The following is an 11,288-nucleotide window of genomic DNA, read 5'->3' as shown; positions in this document are numbered from 1 at the left end:
GTGTGTGTGTGTGTGTGTGTGTGTGTGTGAAGTGTGTGTGTGTGTGAAGTGTGTGTGTGAAGTGTGTGTGTGATGTGTGTGTGTGAAGTGTGTGTGTGTGTGTGTGAAGTGTGTGTGTGTGTGTGTGTGTGTGAAGTGTGAAGTGTGTGTGTGTGTGTGTGTGAAGTGTGTGTGTGTGTGTGAAGTGTGTGTGTGTGTGTGTGTGTGAAGTGTGTGTGTGTGTGAAGTGTGTGTGTGAAGTGTGTGTGTGTGTGTGTGTGAAGTGTGTGTGTGAAGTGTGTGTGTGATGTGTGTGTGTGAAGTGTGTGTGTGAAGTGTGTGTGTGTGAAGTGTGTGTGTGTGTGTGAAGTGTGTGTGTGAAGTGTGTGTGTGATGTGTGTGTGTGAAGTGTGTGTGTGAAGTGTGTGTGTGTGTGGTGTGTGTGTGTGTGTGTGTGTGTGTGTGTGTGAAGTGAGAAGTGTGTGTGTGTGTGAAGTGTGTGTGTGTGAAGTGTGTGTGTGGTGTGTGTGTGTGAAGTGTGTGTGTGTGTGTGTGTGAAGTGTGTGTGTGTGTGTGTGTGTGTGTGAAGTGTGTGTGTGAAGTGTGTGTGTGTGTGAAGTGTGTGTGTGGTGTGTGTGTGTGTGTGTTTGTGTGTTTGTGTGTGTGTGTGTGTGTGTGTGTGGTGTGTGTGTGTGTGTGTGTAGTGTGTGTGTAGTGTGTATTGGTCCTGACTAATGCCGGTTTTATAGTGTTACCCCACCGAAATACCTTTCCGCAGTTTAACATAGATACCCCACTCAGACAAAGTACACTGCCTATATCCGACGTTCTTTGTTTATCACATCAATGCCTAGAATCAGGAAGGGTAACAACAAGTACCATTTTTACCATGTTTTTGTATGACGCCGCCGGAAATCGAACCACCGATCTTGCACTCTCCGGGTAGACGCTCTATAAACTACATCACGGAGGTTGTCTGAAAGGCTTGTGCTACTGTGGGAAATCTTCTCCTGGACATGTCACCAACATTGTTACAGCATCTCCCGTAGATTGGAAAATACACTGTTAGATCTAATCAAGCATGCGCAGGATATGCTTCAATTGTCCAACATGTCTCAAATGTCTGCCATAAAAGGAAATTAAAAGTTTCCATTCCCTTTAAGGCAGGTATTTCAAGTACTAGTATATTGTTGAGAAGCATCAACCTTCAGCGTTCAGTAGATGAGGGTTGGTGATGGCAAGGGACACGGAAATCGATGGAGAAGATAAAAGAGCTCCGTGACAGACAATACGCCCGTACATTAAAGGGGAGACAACCCTTGCCACTATTCCTGTAACTGTCTCTTGTCAGACGATCCACACCAACAACAGCGCCATCTGCCTGGACACAAAACAAGGTGAGGTGAAATGGGGTTCAACGTCGCTTATATATATAGCGACGTGCATTCATGTGTGTGTGGCTGTTTGTACTAGTCCGGGCTAATGCCGATGTTATAATGCTAGCCTACTGAGAAACCATGCCGCAGTTTAACATGAATACCCCACTCAGACACAGTATACTGACTTCGAGCCGACCAGTCCTTGTTTTAGCCCCTTAATGCCGAGTGCATGACAGGGTTACAACAAGTACCATCTTTAAACGTCTTTTGGTATGACGCGGCCTGGTATCGAACTTTGGACCTTCCCCTCTCCGGGCGGACGCCCTACCACTAGACCACGGAGGCAGGCCACAAAAGACTACCCACGCACATTCTGTATACATACACTCTAGGGAATATATTCCATTTCACCTTCAGGTAACAGTCTATGTATTGCCAGGACAAACAAATATAATGGTCATCTGAATATTTATATTCATGCTGGGTGCTTTGTCCTTATGACACAATAACTTTCCCCTCCCTCACGTTCTCAAAATTCATTGATGCCAAATGTAATGTGATTGAAAAGAAGTCTAGACATGAAAGTTTATTTTCCAATAGAGTTTGATACTATACATTGAAAAGTACGTATTTCATATATAGAGCGACTAACATCTTGTCTCCGAAATTAACATATTTCACAGAAATAACAGTTGTTAAATTATAGTTATAAAATATAATTAAAAGGAGCCCAGAGACTTTCTTCATTTTCAGAAACTGATACTGCAGTAAGCTAGACTTACCAAACATTATAGACTTGCATGGGCTGTATTGGATATAAATTTATTTGTTTCAGGGTCTATATGACAGACTACATGAAGCCATAAATATGTTTTTTGAAAACACATTGCTTTCGTCGTCGGGACGAGTCCTGCTGTGAGCGTCAGGTATAAAACACCCGCTTGTGTGTATGCACATTGTGAGTGGCGGGAGCGACCGATAGAGCAGGGCAGGCTTACCCTTGTCGCGAACACCTGGTGTCATCAACTGATCTTCAGTGATGCATTCATATAATTTTCACTTTTTTTTACTTTACGCCTAATAGAATCTGTTTTGGCGGATAATCGAGACTTGTTATTCTCTGGCATTGACGTTTAATATTTGTATTAATTTTTACATTTGGAAACATCATAAACTGACATGAAGCCAATGTTTTCAAGTTTGAACACTCCTTGAGTAATGACTTGTTTTTACTGTATTATTCATGATGGTGTCAAGTCATATTAGTGACATACCCCTCATAATACCCACCATCATCATGATTAAATGACGTCATCGGCGTTGACAGGTTCGGTACTCCGCACCAGCAGACACATGACGACCACATCCTGCAGGAATTCGGACGTACAGACCCCCATCGCTGAAAGGCCTGCACACATCCTCGAATTACTCAGTCAGTGATACCTAACTGTGCGGCGTTAGCAGCGACGTCATTGGTCAAGGGCACTGTTCGACGACGAGAGCAGGTTGCCACCCTGTATTCGGATGCGGGTGTATCGACGGAGAGGTGAACACTCGACTCCAAATGCAAGTTGCATCCAAGAGATTTACATGTAACTGAAAAGTGACAGTTATGTCTCCATGTGTGTTTGATGGCAGTTTGCTAATTCATCCACGTCCGGGTTCAGCACATGGGTTAAATGTGTGATCACCAATGTTGGTGGGAAACCACAATGCACTCACTCCACAGTACAATGTGGTCTCTCTGTGGCCTCTGAAACCCCGACCTTCACTCACTCACTCACGGGGTGTGTGCCGCCCCCTCATATATATATTGTGACTAGATTTATCTGTGCATTTCGGCGCGAATTGCGTGCATCATAGAATGTCGGCGAACTGACCTGATATCCACGCAAAGGATCGCAATTTCCCGTTCATCGGTCCCTGAACAATAGTTATCAAGTTGTGTTTGTTTGTTTGTTTGTTTGTGTGTTAAGTAGTGATCGTCTTTGTCGATTATTTGTTGTTTAATGTGTGACCCTTATACTGTTAGTCGCCTCCTACGATTAGCATGGGTTGCTCCAGACCAATTCTACCCGGATCTAGTGCAGCAGTTCCCCAACCTATGGTCGTTGTAGCATGCGACCAGCGTGGACTCGCTGTCAAGCTCGGTGACTTGGTACATTCCGTGTCATCGTGACCCGGCGGTATAGGACGTTGTTCAAAATATCACAGGTCACTGTGATATAGCTGGGATATGCTTACTGCGGCATTAAACAACATCCGCTCACTCATCCAATGTAGTTCTATGACACACCATGGCTGGGTTTAGTGTATACATTTGAGTATCGTTTTATTCAGCGTCATACGTACTATCATTACAGTCATATGGTAGGTGTTCGGCTACATTTGTTTCTTGTTTGACGCCGCACTCAACAATATTCCAGATATATTCTGGATAATCGAGTCTGGACCAGACAATCCCGTGATTGAGATCATGCGGATCGATCCACGCAACTGGGTGAGTAAGTGAGTGAACATGGTTTAACGCCGCTTTAGGGAATATTTCAGCAATAGCACGACGAGGGACACCAGAAACGGGCTTCACACATTTTACTCATGTTGGGAATCGAACCCGAGTCTTCGGTGTGACGAGCGAACGCTGCCCCACCGCCCCACCCACGCAATTGGGATACGATGACAACAACCAAGGCACCTCGCCTGACACTAGATCCATGTGTCTTACGACATTCTTACCCGGAATCTCCACGGGTCCCCAGCTGCAGTGACGGCGGGAGTGATTAGCATGCGGATTGTGTTAATTGCTGGAAAAGGTGACTATGCTTGTCGTAAAAGGCGACTAACGGGATCGGGTGGTCCAGCTCGCTGACTTGGTTGATGCATGTCATCGATCCCAATTGCGTGGATCGATGCTCATGATATTAATCAGTGGATTGTCTGGTCCAGACTCGATTATTTACAGACCGCCGTCATATAGCTGGAATGTTGCAAGTTGCGGCGTTAAACAACAAACGAGCCAACCAGCCATCACAGTTTTTGACCTCCTCGAGAATGTCCCTTACATTATTCCATAGTTATCGTATCCCGACAGCGTTACTATCAACCATTGTGGGCGGTCGGGTGGTCCTTGCCTTAAAGTGCCAGCTCGCTACGCCTACAACCTGAGTTCGATTCCAAAATAACTGCACCAAAAGTGAAATCCATTTCTGGCTTCCTCCGCGGTTATAAGGCTGTAATATTGGTGTTGAGCAAACTCACTCAGTCACTATCAACCAATAGTTTCTCTGACTAATTACCAACCGGCATCGGTGATATTGCTGTGGTATGGCTGTGATTTTGCTGTGTTCTCTTGGCGATATTGCGATGAAATTGATTAGATATCGCTGCCTGCGGAGTAAAACAACGTCTGCCTTAGACTCCATGTTTTGAAACAATGACTGTAGATGTTAATTTTGATATAAAAGAAAGAAAACAAAATATGAAAAAGAGATTTTATATGAATCTGTCACGTGATAGAAAACACATGTAAAATGAAAATAAAAATTATGCAAATCCTCCATCATTCGACGCCATGCAAAGTACACTGTACATACTGGATGTAGCAAGCGGCGAGCCGTGTTAACGTTACTCGTCTCCTAATATAACCATCTTGTCCAATAGCGGCCTTGTTAAGTTGAGAAGCAGCCAACATTCTACCCAATCAAATTGCACCTCTCTGACATGGTAGTTTACAAGCTTTAAACATTGCAGCATCCATGTTCTTAGATATTAAGAATATTTTTTCAAGTTGAAAAAACAATTTTAACACTTGCAAACAAACGGAATTGGTATGTAAGATATTGTCTGATATTTTCATCAAATAAGGCTTCCTTAACATATCTGCATAGATTATAGTAGTCTGAGCGCTGTTAATAAATAGCTTCTGTGATCGTTGGGTTATTTTAAGACGTCACAGCAAATGGAAACATGGAGGAACGGACCCCCATGGTCGGAGATGAGGATGGAAGGCAACAACTGGCTTTGATCATGACCCCTGTAGAAAAATATAGAACTCTGAGTCTACCATGTCTCTGTCACACTCAGCGCTCAAGAGTAAGATTGTTTCTCAGTTGTAGGAATGTTGATCTTTCCAAACACAATCTGGTCATTTGACACCGACTTAAGTCCGAATGAAGAGCCCGATTGTGAGCGGGAGTGCTTCAGTTGGAGCTGTCCTGCCTGTTCTTGGCTATTGAGTGAGTTGAACAGAATCTTCTTCTTCGCTTCTGATGTCCTCCCAGCGCGTTTAAAGATCTGAGCGATCTCTCTCCTGAATCGAGCTGAGGATATACTATATATAAGAGGGTTTATAGCACAGCTGGCCATCGGCGCAAGTTTGGCAATGTCGGCGAAGGCTTTCGTCAGTGATGTCAACTGATGTTTGTAATCGTCTATCAGAAATACTGCAATGCTGATATAATACGGGAAATAACTCACAAAGAATGCCACAGTTATGATGAAGAATAATTTCGCTGTAGTCTTTTGAGATCTGTAGTAATTTCCGTTCTTGGTCATGCCGATAGAGGACCGATGGCACCCAAGAGATTCCCTCCTCTGAAGGTGAAGCCGAAGAGCTCTCCAGATGGAGAAGTACAGCGTCGACATGGCCATCATGATCACCATGAACACAACACCGAGAACAGCGACGTACACGTACACTAGGGTACTACCGAGGTTCTCATCCGAGAGGAAACACCAGGTGATGTTGAAAATATTACCGTTCTCGCTATACCGCGTATGTTTACTTCCAAACGAGAAGACACCAGGAACAGACACTACTAATCCTATAACGAGGGCGAACACCACCAGCTTCCTGGTGTTTGATTCCCGAATCTCATGTTTCAGTGGTCTGTGGATCTTCCTGTTTCTGTCAAAGGCAACAATTGTCAGCACCACGGCTGAAGACACAGCGTTGGATATTGCTATAAACGACGTAGTCTTGCACAGCGGGTCGAACGCCGAATGACTCCCGTCGACGGTCATCACGAAGAACAAGGGCACCGACACAACACAGTTAAAGAAGTCGATGGCCGCCAAGACTTTGATGAAGAAGGTGAAGTTGGACCGTCTCCACCGGAAGTGGTAGATGTACATGACGAGGCCGTTGCCCACGGTGCCCACAAGGAATATGATGACAAGGAACAGGATCTCGGTGCCATGCCATTTGAACAAGCCATGTCCGTCGTGCTTGTAGTCGTACTCGCTGGAGGAGGTGTTGTCTGACGTCGCTGTAGTTACGCCGAGAGGGTCTGGAGTGCTTGTGTTCATCGTCCTGGGTGTTTCCATCTCAATGGCAGGTATCATAATGTCGTGCTGACTTCTAAACACCGGGTGTCATGGCGTGGACTGAAACACAAAATAACCTGTGAACACATCGGTTTATATAAATACATCGCCATTATGAGTGTTTATGATATCATGAGTCGCAGCGAGACGAAACAACCACTTGTAACCCGGCACGTTGAAAGCCTATTATGTTTTACTTACATACGTGAATTCTAGATAAAGTTCATCGGTTGTAAACCACCACATCAAGACCAAATATGCATGTCACAGACTTAAATGTCAGCAATAGGCAGTGATACGTCCGTGTCAGGTCAATGCCAACAATATGTATTTATATATACATATTAACATGCCCAAAGCGTCGATATACTCACGTCAGCAATATGCATTTATATACAGTGACGGATGTAACAGACGTGGGCGGGCACGTGTCACGTATCTATAGTAACTTTAATGCGTATGTGCAGGGTAATATAGATGACTAGACAGCCGTGACAACACGTACTATGAGTATTGCTGACACACGAGTTATATCTCCTCCATATATATAGCTTAATTATATCCGTATTTCATCAATTTTGTAACATACATACAAAATCCCCTGCTTATAGCCGACATGATTGTTGAATAATGATAATAATAATAATAATAATGATAAACCCCCTTTGCTGCATTATTAATACAAATCTGTAAATAATGATAATAATAATAATAATAATAACGACGACGACAGTGATGATGACGATGATGATGATGATGGTGTTGATGGTGATGATGATGATAAATCCCACGACAGAAATACATGTATATATGTTTCTTTTGACGCGTCACTGGCTAAATGTTCATATAAATGTCATAGACTGGTCGTATGGCAGCCATGTCGACTGAGATAGAATGACTACACGCATAGGTTTGCCATAGATGTGGCGGTGTTAGTGTGCATTCACGTGTCACGTGAGATAAGCACAGGGGACTTTGGGGCAGTGTTGTGGGGGAGTGAGTGGTCTAGTGACTAAAGCGACACTGATACAATGTTGATGACGGCCATTTCTCGGGATATTGCTGGAATAATGTTAAAGACGAACTTAAGAATGATTCACTGACCCCCCAGCCACTCGCGTTCCAAATCCGTCACGAATACCTCTGCTGAGTGAGAATGAATCTAGACTATAGATAGTTCTGAAGTAGTGACAGTTTCTCATTCCTACAGTTTAGCCATGCCGTCCAGCATACGTTGCCATGGCAATAATGACACAATGGGTACAGCTGACATTGCTTGACATGCCTGAAGTGACACCTGTCAGTGCTGTCAGTGGGAAGCTGACACTACTTGCCTGCAACTGACTTCATAGACTATAGTGTGTGGTCATCCTCGGGACAGTGGCTAATATATTCTATATATAAAATGTGTGTGTGTGTGTGTGTGTATGTGTGTGTGTGAGAGAGAGAGAGAATCCCTTCATGTGAAACCTTACACCATTACCATCTCGAGATGGATGGTTTTTTACACCTACCCGTGGTAAATGTATGTTAGCATTTTGTTTATACATGAATATAACAAAATGCTATATATATGTGTGTGTGTGTGTGTGTGTGTGTGTGTGTGTGTGTGTGTGTGTGTGTATTTGTATTATATATATATATATATATATATATACAAATGCTAACCGTGGTTTACGTTACCATTTTGTTTTGTGTTATATAACACAAAATATATATATGTTTTGTGTTATATATGTTTATATATATAACACAAAACAAAATGTCTAAAACCATGGTTATGACGCAGGGTCACCTGCACCTCACCAATCTCCTACAGTAACTGTCTAACTTCAATTAGTTATTTCTTCGTAACACCGATTAGCATTGTATGAGCCTTACAATGAGATTATGGAGATTATATTACTAAATCTGGCTTACATATGGTTTTGTTCATAGATCTGATTACTCACGATCAAACAGTTCGGCCTTTCCACAAATCCAGCATTAGAGTGCGTAATTAAAGAGAAAGTTATTTAACGGAAATGGTATAAATTCCTGAACGCTATGGAACGCTATGAATTTCTAAAAACTTAAACATAATTCCACTGTTAATACGATCGCATATTGCCGTTACACCACCATACCTGTTGGTGTGATCCTGAATTCCGACATGTGCCTTACTCCGGGTATTTGACTGGGTCAATGAATAGCAGTCTACAACGATAACGTAGATAGCGACCTCGCGGCTCACGTGACCAGTGTATGGGGACACCTGTTGATGTCAGTCATGTCGCGTGACGTCAGAGTCAAAGTTGGAAACTACCTCAGCATTAGTGAATGAGTTACCGCTGCGGTGGGCGACGCTAGACGACCCATCCCTAAACATACGACTGTAGTTTTGAAACCGTCTGATATCTGACAGGTCACGGTGAATATACTATTGTGACATAATGTGCAACACGATAACGCTGAGATTAATTAGATATTCTGTGTTGGAGAAAAATAATTATTTTCTGTCAGAGCTTCAAAGCATACAATACTATCATACATCATGTCCTCTGAATGATTTCGACACCCGACACCGTCGCTCCAAATAGTCACATGTTGAATTGCGTAACACCCAGTATAAAAAAAACCTCAAAAGAAAACAACTAACACATATTGCCCAGAACAGACCCTTTACAAGTAGTTATCAAGTACATGCTTACAACATACGTTCAAACTGACGTCATTACGTCAGAAATTGTATATTTTCTGACCATTATATTGATACCAAATTACTTTTTTTGCTATACAATCTTCTCGGTAGGTGAAAACACAGTCCAACTTGTGCAACTATAGCAAAACATCATATAAGAGCGTCTCGCCCTCGCTGGTATAGATAAAGCGACAAAACCCTTTCCATAACCAATAAAATCTCTGCATGAAGCAGAGTAGACAGTACGACCCCGACATTATCATGAGTATGTTTATGAACCACTATCAATTAGTGATGATACCGGGTTTTCGCGAAAAGATGAGCATTTCCTGCCCCACCGGTGACACTCGTCACAAACACACGCAGAGGCAAGTTACATAGCCTTCGTTAGAACAAATTAACGAATTCCTTAATATGTATGTAAAGTGGAGTAGTCTTGCACATGGTACATAGCTGTATAGCGGGACGAGGAGTGGCTGAGTCAGGCTATCTGACCCGGATACGACTCTATGTGTCTCGTACTTGTGTTAATCTTCCCTTTTTTATAGAGTTAATATTTTATCATATCCTGTATCGTTTCCTGAACATGATCATGATAAGTTAATGTCGGAATAATAGTCATATATTATTTGAACCAACACGAAGAAGGGCATGTGCTCATGGGGAGGTGGGTGTGTGTCGGGTGTGTGTGCGTGTGGTTTGTCAGGGTACATAATTCACAATAAGCTGGCACCTGCTGATACTGTCACTGACAACAACCAGGACGTTTTACACAGTTTTTCCTCAATCTTTTTTACCCATCTAAAGACGTGATATCCTGAACATGACGTTCTCAGGTTATGAAGTAGCCACCACATACACACGCGTTCTGTCACCAGCAATACATCAACGTCTAAACCAGCGTGTGACAATGTCTGCCACTATACGTGGACTGTAATGCTTCCTGTCGTCCTACAACATGTCACTTTATGTTACAGATCACTGTATGTTACACTTATCACGTTATGTTACACAGATCACTGTATGTTACACATATCACGTTATGTTACACAGATCACTGTATGTTACACATATCACGTTATGTTACACAGATCACTGTATGTTACACATATCACGTTATGTTACAGATCACTGTATGTTACACATATCACGTTATGTTACAGATCACTGTATGTTACACATATCACGTTATGCTACAGATCACTGTATGTTACACATATCACGTTATGTTACAGATCACTTTATGTTACACATATCACGTTATGTTACAGATTACTTTATGTTACACATATCACGATATGTTACACATATCACTGTATGTTACACATATCACGTTATGTTACACAGATCACTGTATGTTACACATATCACGTTATGTTACAGATCACTGTATGTTACACATATCACGTTATGTTACAGATCACTGTATGTTACACATATCACGTTATGTTACAGATCACTTTATGTTACACATATCACGTTATGTTACAGATTACTTTATGTTACACATATCACGGTATGTTACACAGATCACTGTATGTTACACGTATCACGTTATGTTACAGATCACTGTATGTTACACATATCACGTTATGTTACACAGATCACTGTATGTTACACATATCACGTTATGTTACAGATCACTGTATGTTACACATATCACGTTATGTTACAGATCACTGTATGTTACACATATCACGTTATGTTACACAGATCACTGTATGTTACACATATCACGTTATGTTACAGATCACTGTATGTTACACATATCACGTTATGTTACACAGATCATTGTATGTTACACATATCACGTTATGTTACAGATCACTTTATGTTACACATATCACGTTATGTTACACATATCACGTTATGTTACACAGATCACTTGATGTTACACATATCACGTTATGTTACAGATCACTGTA

General features: G+C 42.2%; 1 protein-coding gene across 8 annotated transcripts in view; it reads right to left on the bottom strand.

The window, feature by feature from the left end:
* Positions 1-4,835: 4,835 nt before the first annotated feature.
* Positions 4,836-11,288, bottom strand: part of LOC139453960 (neuropeptide S receptor-like) — a 70,301-nt gene continuing 63,848 nt past the window's right edge. For 7 of the 8 annotated variants that reach the window (XM_071235410.1, XM_071235408.1, XM_071235409.1 and 4 more), the window contains one exon: positions 4,836-6,743. In XM_071235410.1, the coding sequence (XP_071091511.1) occupies positions 5,445-6,701 (1,257 nt within the window). In that variant the 5' untranslated portion in view covers positions 6,702-6,743 and the 3' untranslated portion in view covers positions 4,836-5,444. Of the gene's footprint in view, positions 6,744-8,809; positions 8,870-11,288 lie in introns of those variants that run through there. The other variant, XM_071235413.1, reaches the window with a different exon arrangement.

This window comes from Haliotis cracherodii, unplaced genomic scaffold, assembly GCF_022045235.1.
Source record: "Haliotis cracherodii isolate W230 unplaced genomic scaffold, xgHalCrac1.p SCAF_10, whole genome shotgun sequence".
In the NCBI taxonomy this organism is placed as follows: domain Eukaryota; kingdom Metazoa; phylum Mollusca; class Gastropoda; order Lepetellida; family Haliotidae; genus Haliotis; species Haliotis cracherodii.
This window is presented reverse-complemented; position numbering and strand designations above follow the sequence as displayed.